Below are 22,382 nucleotides of genomic sequence, written 5' to 3'. Positions count from 1 at the left end.
CTGACTGAGAGTTCAGAATAATGAGACATTGAAAAATAATAATTTTCAACTTTTGGAGGGGACTTGTTTTCCATATTACCTGACGTCTTTTTTTCCATATTACCAAAGGAGTGAATGAAGTACATGATGAGCAACTTAGTGAGGTAATTTAGGTACCTTTTTGTGTTCTGTGCAAAGCGGTATGTTTCCAAGTGCACACTAAAAGCCTGTTTGAAAGATTTATGCTGGGGTTACAGTTGAGAAATATTCCTTTCTTTCTAGCAGTGTGTCTTGCAGCTGGATTTTGAATTGCTTGGAGTCTGCTAATCGGCTTTGCTGGTAGACCTGCTGAGGAAGCATTGCAATTGTCCATGTGGAGTGCAAGAAAGAAATGTAGGGATAAGATTTATGAATAATTTTTGGACACAGGCAGTATGAATTAGTGAGGAAAACTTCACAGGTTTCTTCACTGGCTAATTTAACTGTAGCAGTAATGAGCTAAAAACTCAAAGAAGTCAATTATTTTTCCTTTCACTTTTATTCTGAGATTGGTACTTTGTTAACTTTCTTAGCACTGAATAGGAGGATTCAGGACTGTTTTCCACCATCTGATCCCAAGGGTCAATGTGTGACTTTAACTGATTTGTATTTTTTTCTAAAACCTGCCAGTCTGCATAAATAGACTCCTCTCTGTATGTTCACATAAGTGTGTATGGGGTTGATCCATTAAAGCCCTTAGATGACCTATGAGTCCAAATTCAGATGTTAAAGCTGCAGTTAGATACTTTATTTGAAAACAGTTGATCCTAGAGCATTTGCCCAGGCTATGAAAATGAAAGAGAATTGCAGTTCACGTCATATTTCAGATTTGTTTCTGAAGGTTCATAGAGGTGAAATGCTGTTGTGCCCTCCTGTTTCCTCTCCACCTGAGAGAGGGTGATCTGGTCACCCAGAGAGGAGCTGGGCTTTAGTGTCTGGAACTGTGCAAAGGGGACTCCTTATAACTGGCCAGTAGTGTACAAAGTATTTTTTCTGCCTTGTGGCTGGCCGGGGACAGCCTGAATCTCTGTGTGAGATGTAGAAAAACAATATTTGGGTGAAACTGAGAGCTAGAGCTGTTATTTTAAACAGAAAGCACTAGAACCGTGACAGCTAAATTCCTGAAATAGCAAAATAGATATTTAGCCACATATCAAACACAAGTATCTTTGCTTGCTGTGCATTGTGTCTCAGGAGGTTTTTAGGTACCTCAGGAGGAGCATAGGTACACAGCAGTCTAGATCTGAGATCTTGGATAGTGTTCAGGTATGGTACCACATGCTCACTAACTCTTCATGAGCTCTGCAGGAAGAATTAAGAAAACCTGTTTTTACCGCTGTCCTCTGATACTCCCTTTCCCAATCGGAAAACATACTAATATTGCTGAATGCTCTTGCCTACTATCACCAGTCTTGATTTGAGTGAATTTTCTTGACTCCTCAGATATTTTACCCCATCCTGCCTTATTTAGCTGGTTTTACTATGCTCTTTTGCAATGCCTTCTTTTGTTCTCAGTTTGGTCTGAGTGTGGTTCCCCTTGAGAGACATAAAAGTTCATCTGAGTGAGCTCACTAAGCTTATAACAAAGCTTAGTGGGTTTTTCCCCTCTTTTTATGCAGAGGAATAAATCCCAGTTTGAGTTTCTCGTGTGATCAGTGCCATGTGATCTCAGACTACAGGTGATGAAGAACTAAACAAATAAATGTGTTAGATGTCTCAAACCAGCATCAGAAAGGAAGGGGAGTTGGCTGAAAGCACTACTTTGGAAACCATTTCTTAGTTTGCATGTCACCTCTACGGAGCAGAAGAAGGGGGGCAGACAGTGTATTAAGCTCATCTGTCACAGAACATAGATTTAACTGGGACCCTCATAAAAGTTTCTCTGAAGAAAGAAAAATATACAGATTGGGAATATGATGGAGATAAATTAGCCTTGGTTGTCCTTGACTCAAAAAAATTTAACTTGGGGTAAATTAAGGCAGTAATTTAAAAGGTACAAAACCCAATAACCTCTAACCACTTGTTAAAGTAATAACAAGAAAGTCAATAATCTGTATATCAAGAAGAGGTTCTTGTTTGTTTTTGTATTTTTAGGACTTCCTGTAATGCAAAGAGATCATCTCAAAGAACACTTAGTTATTGAACCTTATTTTACATTTCATAATTTCCCTTTATCACTTAGAGTAATTTTAATTCTCCATAACTGTTCTCCTTCCATGCAGCAGAACAGTAGCCTCGGAGAACATAGAAGAGAGGAGGGGTTATTTCCAAGTAGATGACTAGAGCATTGCGCTAGAAAATCAAATTAGATTGCAATGAAATGCAACTATAAAAATGCTATTACTTTGGCGAATTTTATGCAAAAACCCTCATGGAATGATACAGTAGGATTTGCAGGATCTACATGCAGGAGCACTAACTTCAGAGAAAAGAATGTAATTGAGGAGGCTCTCTGGTCTGCAGGATGATGTGAAGCAGACTCTTCAAATAAAACAGAGTGATTTTAAACCAGATTGAATCTACAGTTAGGTGAAAAGATAAGGTGCTAGTGATGCCAGCCTTACCATGCAGCATTAGAATGATGGACTGACTCCTGTTTGCTCGTTTGGGGTTTTTTGTTCGTTTGTTTTTCCCCCCCATTGCATCAAGGCAACTGATCATAAGCTTAAAATAAGGTACTTGCTAAGTGCTTTCCGGATTGGGACCATGGAATACACAGCATTTTGCAGGATTGATCTCCCATAAAGTCCATGAAAAACCCCGTATTTCTAGGGACTAATCCCATATGTTTATTTTTCTTTTCTCTTTTTATCACTATTGGGATTAATAGAGTCTTATTGTGTTACTATCATTGTATCCCCTATTACCCACGTATTTACAAATTGAGTATGAAGATTCCACAGCCCGTATTTGCATTGACTTTAGTACTTTTAGAGTTAAGTCCTTTCTCTTGTGCTACTGTTGCTAGTTCTGCAGATTTCCAAGGGAAATGCTGGACAATTTCTTTGGAAAATTCCATTATGATACAGTGTTTCTGAACAGTGCTTTCTAAATAATCCATACAATTTCACGGATTCTTCAAACCTTGCAGACATTCTGGTAACATCTTTGAATTACTTGAGTATGGAGATGAGTGGGTGGGCTTGATAGAGGAGGAAGCTGTGAAAAAAACCCTGCTATGTGGAGCAGAGACTGTTTGTTAAATTACTTGTCTGGCTTTCTGATAGTTTCCACTGGATAGACTACCACTTCTGCAGTTATGTGGGGTTCTTTAGGCTGTATCCAGCATGAAGAATTACTACTATGACAGTGTGATTCAATAATCTGAAAAACCAGACAGATTGAAAGTTGATGAAAAATCAATTCAAAATAATAAAATCAGCTTTTCTTGCTACTGTTGTATTTGTGAAAAGAATATCAGGATATTTCCTTTGGGCGGAGGCAGATTGGATTGAGAGCAGTGCTCCTCTGTTTGATGTCTGACAAAAGAGGCAGGGCCGGGACAGAGACAAAAAGCTCTGCTTTGCAGTGATGCCAACCTTCCTACACAAAGTTAAAATGATGGACAAAACTCTGCTTGTCTGGTTGTTTTTTTTTCTCCACTGAATCAAAGTACTTGTTCATGCCCTTAAAATAAAGTACTTGCTAAGTGCTTTCCTGGGTTAGGCAGAAAATGCTTATGCTGCATCACCTGCAAATGCATATTTGTTATTGAACAAACTAATGTATAAAGTTCTTGTTTGGTCAGGTGCTGGGATGCTATTGCAAGGGAGGTGCATACCATTAGATGGAAGGCAGTGAGAAATTTGTATTGCTGAAGCAGCCTGATTGAAATGTTTTCATGATTGTAGTCAGTTTGGTCATCTGAATTTGCCATGTAAAATAGAAAGGATAAGTTCTCTGCCAGTATATTTTATATCTGCTGTAGTATTTTCTATTAAAAAATCTTCTTGATAAATTTAGCAGCCCATATTTGTAATCAGTATAGTGCATTAAAGGCTTGTTTTGGAAGCAGTGCACTTTTTATCAATGAACTGTGTCTGAAAGTAGCCTATGGTAGATTAATCCATTTTTCTATCAATAATCTCTCCAAAATAACACCAATATATCCCTGATTGACACAAGCTATCAAGCAAAGGGGAAAACAAAACAAAGGAAAACAAATCAATGCAAGAAATAAAAACTAAAGTGAGTAAATAGATGCTGTGGCTGACATGGCATTTGACTTCATGCTGCTGCTGAGGAATCCTCCCCCTGGACCAGCTCATGCTGAACTGGAGGAAATCAATTGCAAACTCAAGCATGTGAAATGGAGTTTCACACATTTGAGACAGCCAATTAATGTGATTTTTAGTTTTCCACTGTTCTGGTAATGTGGGAGTTTTGAGTCAGGAGAAGGGGCTTTTCTTGACTTACTATTTGTTTCGTTCTAGTATAAGGATTATTTCCTTTCCAATTTTCTGTGAGAGTTGTTTATTTTATTGCTACTGGCTGATACAGAGAAGAAAAAATAAATTTCATTATGTTGTTAGCATATGCCCTGTTGTCAGGCCAGCAAAACAAAACTTCCTCCTTTATTGTGTTTTTTTATTCCTAGGAATGCAGCTATGAAGAATGAAAATATTTGAGCTGTCAAAAATTCAAATTCATAAGTTATGAATACCCCTAGGTGGCACTACATGCTTTTTTGCTAAAAAATAATCAAACACTTTATATGTAAATAAAAGCAAAATCATAATAGCTTAATATGCATTATAAATAAAATACATTCTGTATTTTCGCCAATAAAGGTGGCTAACAAGCTTTTTTTGTTAACAACTGTCATGGTTTAACCCCAGATGGCAACTAAGTACCACAGAGCTGCTCTCTCACTTCTCCTTCCCCTCCTCTCATCAGTGGGATGGGGAGGAGATAAAGGAAAGAGAAGAAAATGGAACTCATGTGTTGACATAAGAACAGTTTAATAACTGAAACAAAGTAGAAGACTATAATAATAACAACAACTACAATAATAATAGCAGCAACAACAATAATAATCACAATCATTGTAATGCTAGTACTACTAATAATAATTGTAATAAAAAGGAGAGGGAGAGAGGGAGATAAAACCAAAGAAAGACTAGTGATGCAGAAAAAATTTCTCGCGACCCACTGACAGATGCCAAATCCTGTCCTTGAACCCTTGTTGTCTTCTTTGAGGTAATTCCCAGCATTTGTGTGCTGGCCATGCTGCTCTGTGTAGGGCACATCCTTTGGCCAGGTCGGGTCAGCTCTCCTGGCCTTGCTCCCCCAGCCTTTGGGGCACCTGAGCAGTGCAGAGCACAGCACACTGAAATGTCCTGGATTTAGGGTGAGCACTGCTGAGCAACTTCCCAAACATTTCTGTGCCACCGGCGTGATTCTCACACTGAATGCAAAGCACAGCACAGTACCAGCTAGTAAGAAAAAAATCATTCTGTCCCATCTGAAACCAGTACATTAACTCATGGAATAAAATTTTTCTTGTCTGAGGACTGAGTGATATTCTACTAAAGTTTTTTTTAGAATTTTGTGAAAAATACAAAACACAAAGACTTGAATATGGAATTTTCTTGAAGAAGGTGTAAAACTTTCACTAAAATATGTTTGTGTTTTTGTTTAGATTTTAACATGTTTGAATACTTCCTTGGTAAAGCCTTGCCAACAGGAACAGAGGAGACAAACAGGAGTGTACTAGGTGTGAGTGATTGACCTGTTTCATAAGACTAAAGACTCTCTTGTGTGAATGAAGCCATTTTGGTGACCAGCAAGTCTTGTTAGCATGTTAACTAATGTTCTGCTTTTTCATCTGTTGGCTGCAAAATATGGACATGACTGTTCCATAGGTTTGTGTGAAGACAGAAGATCCCCCACAAGACAGAGTCAGCTTTTCATGTGGTACAAACACAGGGCAATGCAGGACTTGGGCACAGCTGCATGAGTACCCAGGCATCACTCTCATCTTGGTTTCATAGGGTTTGGATGTCAAAAGAGTCAGTCTTCACCTGTTACCTCCTACCCTCTTCCTTCCCCAAACCAGGAAGAAAAGCCTTGCCAGTCAGCCGTTACAGTGACATCTGTGCCATTGCTGAAGTAGCACTGGGGATGATGGCTTCAGTCCTGTTGAAACAACACAACTGTTTCTGTGACATCTGATGTAGAAGAACTGAAGTAACCAAAGCTGAAAAACACAAAAGAACATTAAACTGTGTCCTAAATTAATATTAATCACAAGGCAGTTTTACAACTAAGGAAGTGTTGCCTAGAAGCCTACTGGATTGAAATGAGATAGACTGTGTGTTGGAGGAGAACAAGATGATAGCATTGTACAGTCACAGAATTTCAAATTGGAAAGTACTCATACATCCCTTTTGATCACATGACTGTTGAAAATAAACTACAGGATCAAGAGAATCCTTCAGATATTCCTCGAACTCTGAGAGGCTTGGTGCTGTAGGAAGCCCTTCCAGGGATTGACTGTCTTTTCAGTAAAGTACCTTTCCCTAATGTCAAACCTGAACTACTCCAGTGCAGCAGCTTCATTCCTCTTCCTTGTGTCCTGGCACTGGTCACCAGGGAGTGATCAGCACCTCCCCTTCCCGGCCCCCAGGAGGAAAGTGTACCTTGCTGTGCCAGGTTCCCCCTCAGCCTTCTCCTCTCCAAGCTGAGCAAGCCAACTTAATTAGACACTCAGTGTTGCCCTTGAGACTCTTTACCTTCTTTATCCCTCTCTTCTGGACACACTCTAACAATTTGATACTCTTCTTCTATTGAGACACCCAAAACTGCAGGTGGCACTTGAGATCCACACCAGTGCAGTGTTGAGTGGGGCCATGTTCCAACATCCTAGTTTTCATTGTATACATTAATTTGCATGGTATTTTTTCTGCATCCTAAGCCAGGGTTAGCCATATCTATGTGATGTTGTCTAGCAGGACAGGTTTTTTACCTTTTTTTTTAAAGCTGGTATAAAATAAGTAACAGGAAAGCAAGGAAACTATATGGATTGTATGCATATTCTCTGTCTTGGATTTCAGTGCTTAGTGACTTGCCTAGAGTTTATGTATCCAGATTTAACACAGAGTGATGACTATTTCCTGTCATCTTGCTGCTAAATAGTGTTTGAGGCTAAAAAACATATGAAGCAGTATCAGAGTGTTTTCTCATGGGTCATCAGAGCAAGATAGAAGAGTAGTAAATGCCCACATGACATTCTTCAGTTGATTTTCATACGAGTCCTGTGTAAACTTCAAAATATGCAAAATCTACAAATTGTTTGCATTTCAGAAAAGAGCATGTACATCAGCAAAGCCAATTTTACTGCTACAGGTAGAAAAAAAGTAAAAAACATTTAATACAGACTGTTACAACATTGCTGTTTGTTGATAACCAAGACATGCATGTTCTCAGTGCCACAAGTATAGATACACAACTAAAACCTAAACTTACATACATTTTTATGTGGAGACGTGTAAGAAAATGTTAATGGATCCTTTTAGTAATTCAGTCATAAAATTAAAATATGCAATATCTAGTAAAACAGGGATTAATACTTGAAATAAACTAAAATCCATATGAACAACAGCTTTTCTTTTTCGGCTATCCTTGCCAAACAGCTGTCTCTCCCTCTTGAAGGCATGCCTCTCCACAGCTTTCTCCTCTTGTGGCTGGGACAGACTGCCATTTAATTTAATTCAGCCCCAAAAGGACAAGAGAAAATCAAGTGAAACGTTGCATCCACTGAAGACAATAGCAAACTCCTCCTGACTTTTGCGAAAAAGGATTCCCCTGGGGTACCTGAATGTATGTAAATCCCTGAAAAGAGCTCTGTTACATTCCTAAGAAAAGATCTTTTTGAAATCAAAGGAGATGGAACAGGAAATTGTATGTTGAGTGGGACATTGTTAGGAACTGCCTTTACACACCAAATGATGCTTTTGGTAGTGAAACACTGTTGAGGGGTGTAGCCAGGGTAGATGATATTCCTTCTATGTTAGTATATTTGTTAGAAAACAAATTGTACACTGTTTTCCCATTTTAACAGTTGTGCCTTAATGAAAAGAACTAACAGTACACTAATGGAATAACATTCTGCTTGTAGCTAAGAGGGAAATACTGAGAGAGCAGATAATTGTTTTAGAACTCTGCTCCTTCAGAAAGGAGAAATCAATAATCACTGAAGTAGAAAGGGATGACCAATTGAAATGAAAAATAAAAAGTTTGAAAGGAAAATCTAGGAGAGAGACCTGACTGTGATTTAGTGAGGATTTAGTCTGTGATTACATAATCTTTTCCATCTTTTGAACATAATGATGTAATTTCATTATTTGTTTTGGTTTGACTTTCAGAGATAATGTTTGCTTTATTGTTACCATGGTGCAATGAACTCCTTTGTTTTTGAAAAAAAAAATGTAATTAACTATTTAGGATTTCTTAACATGAATAATATTTATCATTGTTTCTCCCCATATAAAGAAACTGACTACTCCCACTCCATAACCCAAGGGGTGTACAATGGATGAGCATTATTTGTTGAAACTATATGTGAGAAACATATGACCTCCATGTGCTGGGTGCAGAAGAAATAGAGTATCAGCCCCAGAAGAGTCCTCTGTCTTCTGTCATGTTTTGTCCAGTTTTCCAGCAGAGAGCCAAGGATGAGCCATAACATCCATATCTCCTGCTTCTCAACAATGACCTGTTCTGCAGCTCATGTTGTAAAGAAGAACAAATGAGCAGAGTGAGTGCAGGACTTGTGCAGAACACAGTTTGAATATTTAACATGAGGAATGTTTAAAAAGTGAGACAACTTCTTTATTTATTTTTAATGTGTTTATTTCAGAAATAGAAATCAGATGGTAGCCAGTCAAACCACAAAGGATTTCCCAGAATGATCGTGACTGTGGGTTGGGATTTTTTTTCAATTTTATTTAGCAATGGCATTTTAATGTCTAGAAAACATGTGGGTGACCTAGGAATGAATATTATTTTGTTTTTCGTGTCATCAGAGGAGAAGGAGCTGTATTTGTCCGGTTGATTTATAAAAAAAAGGGTTGTTGTTTATTGATGCTTCTGGGGCTGGGACTATTAGAGCAAGTTCCATGCAGGTGGACTCACCAAGTGACAGGGTCATTTAGGCAGGTGATAAATTGTCCAGAGTAATTTCAAAATTGTACTTCAGGGAATACAGCCTGGTAAAGAATTGAGTAAGTGCTACTCCACATTCAGCAGTCTCTCAGAAAGCTCCCTGCAGCCTTATTGTTTATAGAGCATCTCTACGGCACAGGAACTGTGTAGACAAATAGTTTTTGTAGCTCTGTAAAACCATGACTTCTCCTGCTCTGTTTCCTTCCTAGAGTGACACTACACACATGCGTACCCCACAGGCACACAGCAGTTATGCAGCTGGAAAAGTATTTGGACATAAAACATTATCTGTCTTGTGGGATGGGGTTGCTTGGAAACTCCTCATATTTTTTTTCACCACCTCATTAGAAATAACAGGGGCTGATAAATAAGAGGGTCTGCCACCATCAGGACACCCTGACACAATGGAGGGTTCAGCTTGCATACGTGGTCATGGCCCGTGGGCAAACGTGGTCAACTGGAAATGTTGTAATCAACAACAGACAGTGTCAGGAGAGGCAGCCCCGCTGGCAGCAGGCCTGTACTCCTCCTGGCACTCACCACTTCTGCTGCTCTGTGCTTCAGTGATGCTTTTTCCATCCTTGTCAACAACATGTGAGGTGCTGTCACCCATGCTCCTGATGGCACTGCCTGAACAGTGCACAATCTTAGCCCATTTCCATGCATGATGAGTTGGTTTTCACTGTGTGTTGGTTCTCCTCCCTCCTGCCACCTCTGTGTTCTCCACTGTTCACTTCCTGGGCTATTAGCTGTACCACAGCCTTTGGAAACACTTGAAGCATCTAGTGCTGGTGCTGCCAAATGCAATGATATAAATACCTCTCCATCCCACTGCCACTCTGCAATTGCGTAAATACTGTTCTTGCTGTTCGCTCTCCGTCACAGCACAGTCACAGAAATGTAATCTGCAGCACAGGGAGCACACAGGATAAATGGCTCCAGGATTTAGCCTTCTGGAAACAAAGGGCTCCTGTAATTTAGGATTAAGTTAGTAAAAGGGAGATGATTAAAATATCATTAAAAACTTGCAAACTCTTGCATTTTTATTGTAGGTCTTAAAATAATGCTTTTCGTTCTCTCTCCCATTTCCTGGAGTTGAGTGATTTTGCAAATATCTCAGACTTATTACTATTTTCTTTTTATGTTTTCATAACTATTTTTAGCCATCAGTTTTTGAGGGAAGTTTGATAGGAGTGCAAATATGAACAACCCAAAGGATATTTTTAAGTGAATGACAGGTTTACAGAGTAACCTAAATCACAATAATACTGGCTCAGAGTTGGCAATATTGCTACAATGTGGTAGTTGAACTGCTGACCTTTCCATGGTAGCCATTGGGTACAGTCATTCTAAAAAAAGGATGGAACTGTTACTTATTCTGGACTTGAGACTCTTTTATGAATATTTTTTTTATATAATACTCATGTTCTCTATTGGAGTGTATAAAAGAAAAAAAGAAGGTATGGCACAGGGACAGGATGTAGAAAAAGTAGAGCATGGAATAGATTAACTGAAATTGTACTGCAGGGATGCTCTGGAAAACAAGAATAAGAGAAAGCATAGAAATTAGGGGGAAATTCTCATCTACTTACTGAAAGTAAATAGTTTCCCTCCAGATGTCTAGTAACAGAAGAGTCTGCCTTTCAAAATATAAAGCGAGCCAAAATCTCAGTACCAAATTGGAATTGCTTATAATTGGCAAAAGGAAAGTAGGAATACTCTTTTCTTAAAAATAATTATGTTCGATTTTTTTAGAAATCTTTCTTTTCTTTTGAATATAAACAACCTAGAGAAACCAGAAAAGGAAAACATCAGTATGCTTAGAGCTGTAAAATATAACTAGACAGAAACAGACTGATGGAGAAGGAGAAAGGTTGATTGCAGCCTGTATAGTAGAGGAATGCATTCAGTCAACAAGAAGAAAGTTCCTGCAATGTAAATGGATTCACATATCCCAAGGAAATGTTCCAAAGTTTTCCTTCCTTTTGAGGAAGAGTTAAAAAAGTTGGGACACGTGGGATAATTCAAAGAAGAAGAGCATGTTTGCTTCAGGTTCTTAGTTTTGTTTCACCACATCTTTTCCATTGGCTGCCAGACTGCCACATATATTATGCGGTTGCTCATGAGCCAGTTTGATTCCAGCTGCACTTTGGAGACAAAGCAGGAGATCACTGCAAAAAAGCTGTGCGAGGCTTAGCATGCTAACCCCCCTAAGAAACCAAAAAGTGAAAAGCATCTGGTTAAAAAAAGTGTGAAATGAGAGATGTTTTTGCTTTGCGCTTGCTCAGCGTTGCAGTATTTCAGCACAGCATTGAACCCTGGCCTGTGATGTCAAAGCAGAGCTAACACAAGCACCAACCTGCACCAACCATCCTGATGTTTTGCTGATGTGCTTGCAACAGGTTGCAACTGGAGATGGGGGGTCAGAGAGCTAAAGGCTGCATGAATTGCTCTTGAAAGCAGATAAAATTCTGTCACTTTTATAAACAACAAGCTGTAAGAAAGCAGCCTAAATTAGTGAGCCTTCAGCATTGTGGTCTGGGTGGGATATTTACCAGAAAGAGCTCACTGTTGGTTGCTAAACCTGTAAGGCTTGCAGAACACAGGATGGAGCATGTTCTTCAGTGGAGCAGCACACAGCTGGTTTTTCTGGTGTCTGTGTGGATCCACTGGGAAAGGCTGCAGGCAATCCCTCAGACAATCCCCAGCAGTAGATCAGTGCAAGAGTGCAAGGAATGCGTGCACAGAAGGTTGTTCCTGTCACCAAGTGCGGGCTGGATTTAAATATTGTCTGAATGAAATCTGGCAGTAACATCTAGAAAAGATCAGCAGAAATGTTGATACGTGAAATCAAAATAGTTGAGAGGGCAGAAGTTTTCCTGGGAGAAGCAATGGTATGTGTGGTCTACTACAACATGAATGGCCAGCTGAAAGCCATTAATTGTGCAAAAGATGTTTATTCGTGTAGTGTTCAGCAGCCGATCTCTGGGCAGATCAAGACTGGGCAGTCACATAAAATGTGAGTGGAATGATGAAATGTTGCGACCAAATCTCTGCAGAGAGACCTCAGGTGATCACCTGGGGTAACTCCAATGTCAGCAAGAGGAACCAGAGTCAGCTTTTGGAAAGTGCAGTCTAGTGGGTCTATCTTTTTCCATTATTCCCATTAGGCATTGTGTTTAATGAGGTTGGCTAGTTAAAAAATAATTTAAAAAAAAAGTTACCAAACATAAACTTTGAGAGATTGTATTATAGTAAACTGTGAGAGGAACTTGCACATTAGGCTTGCTACACACTAACAGTTTTTTTTTAAGCAGTTTTATTTTTCAAAATACATTTGCATAATAAAATGACCATGTTAAATGTTTTTAATTATTTAATATTCATTTATTTTATCAAAAAACAGTGGAAAAAGTCTAGACACATGAGCCCCTCATCAGTCTGTTAAAATCACTAGCATTAAAATGTAAAATTTAAGTTGATTCTGTGTTGAATGCAAAAAAAATTTTAACCATCAGACACAACACCCAAACAAGACCATGAAAGAACACTTGTTTCTTCTTACTATATTTCCTCTTTTCTAATACTACCTATATGTCTATTTTGTCTTTCAGATTTTTTTTCTCAATCTCTCACTTTTTTAGGCTGACAGGCTATCTGTAGAAAAGTTGAGTATTAAGGGCTGTGAGCAAATCATGTTCGTGTGCATGCAAACATACTCTCACTTTTCCTAATAATGATAGTCATGTATTTATCAGTTGTTGAACACAGAAAAATAGAATAATTCAGCATATGAATAATTCAGCTCAAAGTAGTTTTATGTACTAAACCAAATAAACATAGTATTTTTGAAAAGAGACTCATTTACAAATTTCCAAAGCAGCTTCTTTAAAATGTTGGTGGTTTTTTTTGTTTGTTTGTTTGTGTTGGTTTTGTTTGTTTGTTTTTGTTTGTTGGTTTGGTTCTTTGGCTGTATGTTGCTCTTTATCATGCAACTGAATTCCTAAATTCTGCTGGTGATTTTTGAGGCAAGGTATTAAGATTTTAATTCTGGTGTGTTCTTTGCACCTGCCCAGCAATCTTTTTAATTAAACCTTTAAAACTCTAAAAGATGTCCTCCATGTGACTTTTAGTGGCAGTAAGATTTTAACTGTAAACTTTTTTTTTTGCACAATGATCTTCACTTCCTACAGAAAAGGTTCTCTATAGTTTCATTCAATTAGCTATATAATTTTTAGAATAATTTGTCAATATTGTGAAACATTGACTTAGATCACAAATCACTGATTCCTTCCTGGAAGAGTTATTTATTCACATATGTACTTTTACATGTTATTTCCTGGACTTTTATGCCTTTGAGTTACAATGATATGTGAGTGACTATTGTAAGATTTTCAGCAGAGCAAATGAATTTCATGTCTTTAGGGCCTTAAGCATTCAACTGTTGAACAGTTCCAAATTTCATGCAATGTTGTGCCCTAATCAACTACCTTGAATTGTACTGATAGTGTTGGATTTTTTTTGTAACTATTGACCTATGAACACATCAATTAAATTACTAGCAAAAGCAAAATTCAGATTCCAATATGGTATGGAATTTTACATATTTCATTCACAGCTTAAATTTATTTTTAACAACTCAAATTTATAAACATTAAAACAATTGTGCCACATAAAGCAACATTTCTTGGGCTTTTCAAAAGGAAGGTATTGCATACTATTAAAAAAAAGCATTTAGAACCAGTTTCATCTCAGAACTTATTCCACAGGAAATTTAACATAATTACTTTAATTTTCAATTCCTTGCCCATTATTTCCATGTTTGGAAGATTAACCTCATCAGCTTCAGAAAGACATCAGCTTAAATTCCCCAGAAGAAATATTCTTCATTATTTCTATTGTCTTCAATGAGATCATTACACTGCCACATTATAATTAGGACAATTGATTTGAAACTCAGCTATGTGGCAATGTGAGTTGGGGAGAAGGCATCACGTAAAAAGAACTGTGCTTAATGAACCATCCACTGAAATCTCAAAGTGATGCTTTGAGGAGGAGTTAGGATCACAAAAGAGAAAACTTTCTGCTTTTCTACACTCACTTTCCTTTGCTTCCCAAATCTGCATCTGCTGAGACGCGTGATGTACAGATCTACTGAAAAATTTGTTTTACAACATTTGATTCAGGTACAGTTTTTGTAAATGTAAAAAATTCCAAATTTCTTTGTACATCCAATCTTCTGGTACTTAACATACTATGGAAAAGTATCTGATTTCATTTTGTATTCACAGAGATGGGAAGATAAAAATATTACTACCTTAAAAAAAAATTTAAAAGAAGGTCAGGAAAAAACTGAGATTGAAAGAAGTTGGTTATATGTGTCCCATTTGTACAATGATGATTGTAAAAATATTTATAAATGCACAGAAAGCATTGTAACTGCTTTGTATTTATTCATTTTGATTGAATTGCACCGTTTGATCCAGGGGCCAGTGGACTGGATCATTTTCCACTCATTTCAATGTAAGGTACAGTCAGGGCACTGCTCTGTTCTCTCTCCTAAATACCCACCTCTTTGGAAAAGGCCTAGTGTGCTGAGGGTAGAGTCTAATTGCTACCAAAGTTACGCCTAAAAATGAAAATAAAATTGGGTTCAGGGTTTGAGAGACTTGAATGATCAAAAATGTTGTAGAAAAATTTTATCAAGTGTGCATTTTTTGTGAAGAATTTGCTACTTCCTAAGGTTCTCCCTGCATTGGCTTTGCATTTAGATATATTTTATTGTAGATTTCTTGGTAAATGTAAGTCTGGTATTTATTGCTTGTTTCAGATCCACTAATGATGAAAGCTGCTTGTATAATTGTGTTAAAATTGGGGTATATAGACTTCAGAATCTGATACTAATTTCTAAAGATGCAGTCAGGTATCTGATATTTGAAAAGTTGTAAGCAGTGATATTTTTTAGGATTCACATTGCTTGTTCAACTGCCTTTTTAGCATACTGGGAATCCCTGCCTTGGCAAAGACTGAAGGGGAATAACTTATTTCTCTTCTCTTGTTTCTGCCAAAGTACATCCTCACATTAATAAAAGAAATAAAACAGTTCCTCTTGCTCAGCTAGTAAGAAAAATCTAAAATAATATTTTGGACCATTTACAGACTGGCTACATCTCCTAGCTGCCTTCTTTTTAAGATCTAAATAATTATGAAGGAAAATAAATGTCCCTTTTAGCTCAGCTCCGTGCTCAGAGGTCTCCAGCTTGAGTTCAGTGATGCTGTCAGAGGAAATATTTGACCCATCAAGAAGTTGAGCTGAAGCTCAGGTGATGCTGATGCTTGAAATAATGCTGAAGTGGGAGCAGACCTACACTTCTAGCTGCCAAAATTATCAGTCTCTATGCTCATGTTCAAGTTCCAGTGTAATTTGCCATATGCTCAACTCAGTTTAGTACTATGACTTAAGAAGGGTTACAGCTGAACTTTGTTACAGAGGCAGGCTGTTTGTATTCTATGTTTATGTCTTTCTGACAGCTGTGAAATGTTTTTGGTTTGCTTTTACTTTGCTTCATTTCAGATAAATGCTTAGTCTATCTAATAAGATACTTCATGTCATCAGTATAAGTGATGAATGAAACCTCCACCTCTGTAGAAACAAGTGAGAATTAGCACTGGTGATTTTATTTCAGAATCCTGAATCCTTTGTCATTTGCTTGCTTTTTTCTTTGTAGAGATAAAGTGACTGCTACTCTGTATTTAGATGTCAAGACAGGTCCCACACATTTATCACATGAGGATAACCAAACCACACATTCTGAGAGTGAAGTCATGACCTCTGTGTGAGAGTTAATATTTAGTATAGCATTCGCCAATTTACAGTATTATATGGTATTTGCAGAATTTATAGATGGTAAATAAATATTGCAGGACTTAAATATGGTAAATAAATATTGCTTTCTGGTTATATGTGACCTTTTCAAGTCTTGCCTAAATAGTCCTTCAGCAAAGGACTAGTTCTATTAATGCTTTCAGGTTTAACCTGTCACATTTCTATTCTGTTGTTCTGTTCTTTTTGATCAGCAGATGCTGGCTTCTATTTGTACATTTACTTGAATTGGAATAAATGGGACTCCTATTATAAAACCTAATGTCAGACTGACTCCATCTAGAAAGTAACAAATTTTAAAGGTCACATAAAATAGGCCATTCTCAGCTCTTTTTTTTCTGAATATGTTTGATTAAAAATAGTTTGCTCTGTTTATGAAATCACTGGTGTTTTCCCTTCAGGGCCAGCTCAAGCAGAAGCAGATCTTTGCATTTGTCATCAGCTTAAGGTCACAAATACAATTGGGTTAAACAATGCTGTATACCTTTTCCCACTACTGAATTATCAATGATAAATTATTTATCATAAAATTAGGCACACATATCAGGAGTCAGTTGAGTGTAAAATGTTACCCTGAGGGCATAGCCAGGAATTTCAATCAATACGTGTTTACATCTGCTTGTGCAGATGTATTTCCAGTGTAGAGTGTGATAACCTGCAGTTCTCAAAGAAACTGGCTTTGGTAGGAGTTGAATCAGACCCGTGGTATCCCAAGTGATATTTATGAAGAATATCTTTTGAAGTTGATTTGTCAAATATGAAATAGATAAAGGAAAAAAGCCATGGTTGCCTTTCGTGGTTTAAAGAAGATTGAGAGATGAATGCGCAAAAAGAGGCAGCTTTGTTGCAGCTGCCATCTTAAAAGTAAACATTCAGCTCAGATAGGAGAATTCAGATCCTACTGTTTTAATCTCTGTTTAGTTGGTGCTCTGAGGGATAAAACTAATAATTTTGGGCTGACCCAGAAACAGAATCCAAAAAACCCTTGTCACTTTCATAGCTGTTATTTTGCCCTGCAGTCTAGCTTGGAGTTTCACTGCTGGAAGCACAGCTTTCAGCATGGCTTCCAGAGCTGCACATGAGCAGCTCTCCCTTTTTCCCCGCTGTGGCTGTTTAAGATTCCAGACTCCTCAGCTCTCCTGGTGCAAGTGCCATTTCATATTGGCCCCAGCAGGTTTGCAGGTCTCCATTTGAAGACTAAACCTGAGATAGCTTTGTGATGCTAAGCACATTTAGTACTTCTGAGAAGTAGAAGAGGTATCTGCATTAACTCAATGACGTGAGATTTGAATACATTTCTTTTTCTAGGAGATTCCAAAGTTTTTTTTCTTCATTTAATCAGAATTAAATTCTGATGATTTATAAAAATTAATTTTTAGATAAACTGAACCTATAAATCAAAGACAGTGGAATAACTATCCCTGAAAGTGTTCAAGAAATGACTGGATGTGGCACTTAGTGCCATGGACTAGTTGGTAGGGTAGTGTTCAGGCAGAAGTTAGACTTGCTGATCTTGGAGGTCTTTTCCATCTTTTTTATGGTTCTATGATTGTGTGATTCTGCATTGAACTAAAAATCATAACTAAACAAATACTACATCCCAGAATGCAGAATACTACATTACCAGAATACTGCATTACCAGAATACTACATTACCAGAATGCAGAAGAGGCAACCTGTGCATGAATGACAGCAGTTCTACAGCTTTTGTGTTCGCTTGGTTAAACAATACGTATGCTACTAATTTAAAATGACAGCCCTAAAATGCAATTAAGCATATGGGCTGGTAAGACTGGAAAGGTTTTTCCATCTCAGGCTCAAAAATCAAAGTTAGCAGGACCAATATGATATATACACTCCATTACAAATTTGAGAAAGGAGTAGTCTGCTTTCTGCTTCTTATGTGGGAATAAAAAGGGTCATTAATAAAGTGTGAGTGAAAACTGAGATAAAACATGTGAAGTCTGACTTCTTTAGCAATTTCTTATTCTGTGGGAGCAATATTGTGCCAAAAGACTGGAAACTGTTAATCTGTGGCTCCATTTCAGCCATTGTCCGAGGCATTGTCAGTTATTCAGGAAAAAAGGTTTCCAGGCTATGATAAAATCCTGTAAAATTAATCAAGGAAGAAATTATGAGTTAAAAGAAGTGAGTTCACAGGCTAGATTTTTTAAATTTTCAAGTATTTGGAAACTATGAAAAATGACAGTGCTATAGCCAAATGCATACAGAAAAACATAACAAAAACTGAAATGAAGTTGAGTAGTAATTAAAAAGGAGAAATATTTATGAAGCTTTTCCTATTATATGAAACAAAACTGTGGGAACAGTTAGTTCTCAGGAGGATTTTAATTTTTTCTCATGAGCAGTAATCCTAAGTAATTCTAGAATTTTTTTTTAGAAATATGTCATCCAAAATTTACTGTCTTTCTAGTTAAACTAAATATTTAGGTATGAAATTTGGAATGTAAATAAAGTGGCCAGGTTTTCAAATGGATTTTGCAGGTGTAATTTCCTCTTATTTGCATGGCATTTTTGCATGGTAAATGTTTAATGATATCCAAGCATTTATATTAACTACATGAGTGAAGGGCTTAGGAGCTTAACTTTAATTGCGTGCAAATGCTTGAATTATTTTTGTTATGAATAGTATCTTGTTAAAAAAACTTGTTGAAATAGAGAGATTTCAGTACACAGTACACAGTACCTGTTCTGCAAAATCAAGGTAAACTGATTCGTGGTCTTCATGTATTTCTTTCTATCCCACTGGAAGACCAGCTGATGGGCAAGCCACCATTTCCTCGAATGAATGGCATTAGTTTTCTGTCCTCCACTTTATCTCTGAGAAAACTACACGTCACATATCTCCTAGTAGTCTTAATGAGGTTTATCTCATTAATACAAGAATTGTAATTTGTGATTACCAAATAAATGCTATAAAAATCTGGTTTCTTCTCCTCGTCCTCCATACTTCATGGTATCACAATCAATTCCTGAATGGAAGAACATTAAACATGCAGTATGTGACTTCAGTCCACAGGGTATTTTGGCTATAGTCTAAAAAAATCAACACATCCCACCCCTCCCACCCCTTAAGTGTAAATATGTCAATACAATACTATAAGCAAATATTATTGTTTACATTGAACAATGTATGCTTGCAGTATTTAATTTTTTTTTCCAACGAAAGACACATTTCCATAAGTTCCTTTTTGAAGAAAAACTGTCAGATACTATTTACTGCAGAGTGGGTATGCAAAGACTTTTTTTAATGTTTTTCTAACACTTGCTTAAGGTTTTTCTGTTGGATTAATTATTTAGCACAGAGGCATCACAGTTATTAGGATAGACTACAGAAATATTAGGCTATAATAGGCAAAAGATAAGCAAGAATGGTATGTTTGAAATGCTGATAAAATATTACCATGTTATGCAGTCTAGACAATATCCTGGATATGTTCAAGCATTTTCAACATTTTAACACTAAGCTTCACAGAAGCTACTTCTGGAGCAAAGTTTCAGAGATGATGGAAGTTTGCAGTGCTGTACACAGACTGTTGGCAGTCATTTCCTTTGATGGATTTGGGTTCATACAACATTTCCAACCTTTTAGCATTCTTGCAGTATGTGGCCATTTTAGCAGAGGCACGCTAATAATGCAAAGACTTTGAAGAAAACAGTGACAAGATGAGACAGTCCTGGAAGAGCCCAAACACAGCAACGCAGTTCCTAAGCCCATAGATGCAGAGTCAGGATGAGGATGCGGAGCCTTGGGTACATATGATTGCTGGGTTTTGAACTCTGGAGAGTTTTGACAATCAGGTCTTTCCCTGGGTCTCTTACTGCAAAGCCTAATGGAAAACTTGAGGGAAAAAGTTCCAACACTTTTCGTGTGATCAGGGATTACCTTCTCTTTGCAGTTGTAGTATAGGAACCATGTTGACAAAGTACAACCCAAATGAGAGCTGGTGTTCCAAACCAGTAGAAATCCTTGCTATTTTTTCCAGTTCTTCAAAATAAAATAATTTCTGTGCCCACATCCACTGTTTTGGTTTGTAACAGCTACTGAAACTGAAGCTATTGAAATGCCTGTAACACAAATCCATTGCTTAGCAAGAAAAATGCATAATAGCGACTCTTTATTTCCATTTCCTACTCCTAAATATCAGTGTTATCTTCTCAATTTTGACAGCAGCTAGATGGTGTTTGGATAGGATTTATGTTACCAGCCTCTATTTCCAATGACTGTTGAACTGAAATTTGGAATGCATTCTCTTTAAACCCTCTAGACTGAAAAAAATGTTTTGTACACAGTGTTAGTGTCTGAAGTATGTTTCTAATATGCAGGTTTTGCATTTTGGGACTCAGAATATAAACTGCCATTTTCAAACAACAACCAACTCCCATGAACAGAAAGTTAATGACACCACAATGTGCTCTCCATATTTGTACTTGCACTCATTTGCAATGTGGATACTTTACCTCTGCTTTTAGTTTAGATATGTAAAATTTAAGGCACAGACTTTCCCTCTTTTATGTGTGATTTTTATTTTATTTAAATATGCAAAATTTCATGAACCAATATGCCCATATATCTCCAGCCATCTGATGTTTTCAGTCCTAAATCCTCTGGTTTCTATGTCTAGTCACACTACTAAACAGTATTTTATACTTAAAATTCTATGCAACACCAACTTCACATTCTTTAGTTTCTGAATATAACTCCTGATAATTATGCATATTAAAATGTCATATATTTATCTTTAGTTGGTTGACTTGTGTAAGAAGTATGAAATATGTCTGTATTTATAGATTGGAAGTACATTAAAACCAATATAGCAGAGCAATGCTAAATCCATTTTTTTGTACTATATCAACAGCTGACTAGTGCTCTTTATGCAAATTCTGTCCAGCAAATTTGCCCATGACAAACTTAAAAATGTCTCTGTTGTTTTTGAGAATTTTACGTGTGATTTACTGTAAGACACTTCTCAGATGTAAATGGTTTGTGTCTAAAGAACAGAGGAACACATTGAAATCCAACTTACTGTATTAAATTGATATGAATTTATCTACTGCAGTAGCCTATGTAGTAGCCATGGGATTATCAGCATTTTAGGGAAATGCTAATTATTAAGAGCTATCAGCTACCTTTTTGTCATTTTTGATTGATGACTGGTATATACAAATTGGATTAAAAGTATAAAAGTAGAAGACAAAAAATGTAATTCTTCACTAAGAATTTTGTGCATTTTAGAAGGTAATAAATGCAAAAATTAATCTTCTGAAGGGATCATTAAATCTCCAAAAACTTTTGGGTATTTAGATACCAAACTCATAGATAAGTAATGGTATCACTAGCTTTACGAGGTATTTTTTAATTTGTGAGTCTTGCTTCAATTGAAAGGAGTAGGAGGTTTTTAGAAAACACTTTAGTGGGTGACTTCTATCCAATATATGCCTTTTTCATGAGCTTACATAACACTGGCATGTAGCCAAGAGTCAGGTATGTCAGTATGGTTCTCTGCTAAAATTAATGTGCTCAAATTAATGATCCTGCCTTAGAAACCTCACCTTTTTTAGAAGTTCAGGATGACACTTCTTTTCCTTTAAGCTGCCTGATGAGAATTAAATGAGTTTGATTTCTGATTTGCAACATGTACATCACCTGTAATTTTTGTCTGCAGATTTTCCACATGACATACGATCTGGCCAGTGCAGTGGTGAGAATCTTTAATCTGATTGGAATGATGCTCCTGCTGTGCCACTGGGATGGTTGTCTACAGTTTTTAGTACCATTACTTCAGGATTTCCCACCAGATTGCTGGGTGTCCCTAAACGGTATGGTTGTAAGTATTGTTCATTTTTCATTGTGCTTTCTAAACATTATTTTTCTAAACAGTTAGCTTCAGAATTTAGTGTAAAAACACATGCCTAGTAATATGCTGCCCTGCAATTTATTCAAGGTTGCTTTCATATTTTGTTGGCTCACTTGCTAATGAACTAAGTTTTGTAGTCCTCATGGTCAATAAAATGATATTGATTCACTGTCAGTAAGTGAGCCAGAAAATACTTTAAGTTTTAAAGTCATCCTAGTTTATTAACCCCTTATTCCCTAAAAAAAAAAAAAAAAGAAATTCCCTAAAAAGAAATATGGAAATACCCAGTTCACCACTGCTTTCAGTTTGGGCCATAATTTCACAATGTTACTGGAGGTAGATTATTGGCATTAGTTTCATGTAATGTTATCCTCAGTTTGTAAACTTCTGAGTTGTGTAATGATCCATTGTTTCAAACCCACAGATCAAGATTTTTA

General features: G+C 37.0%; 1 protein-coding gene across 1 annotated transcript in view; it reads left to right on the top strand.

Moving 5' to 3' along the window:
- Positions 1-22,382, top strand: part of HCN1 (hyperpolarization activated cyclic nucleotide gated potassium channel 1) — a 196,151-nt gene that overhangs the window by 82,369 nt on the left and 91,400 nt on the right. The window contains exon 3 of the mRNA XM_064736283.1: positions 21,754-21,915. Coding sequence (XP_064592353.1) covers positions 21,754-21,915 — 162 coding nt within the window. The remainder of the gene's footprint in view (positions 1-21,753; positions 21,916-22,382) is intronic.

The sequence above is a fragment of the Zonotrichia leucophrys genome, chromosome Z (genome assembly GCF_028769735.1).
Source record: "Zonotrichia leucophrys gambelii isolate GWCS_2022_RI chromosome Z, RI_Zleu_2.0, whole genome shotgun sequence".
Taxonomy (NCBI): domain Eukaryota; kingdom Metazoa; phylum Chordata; class Aves; order Passeriformes; family Passerellidae; genus Zonotrichia; species Zonotrichia leucophrys.
The sequence above is the reverse complement of the archived record's forward strand: the minus strand, read 5'-3'. Positions and strand labels throughout refer to the sequence as shown.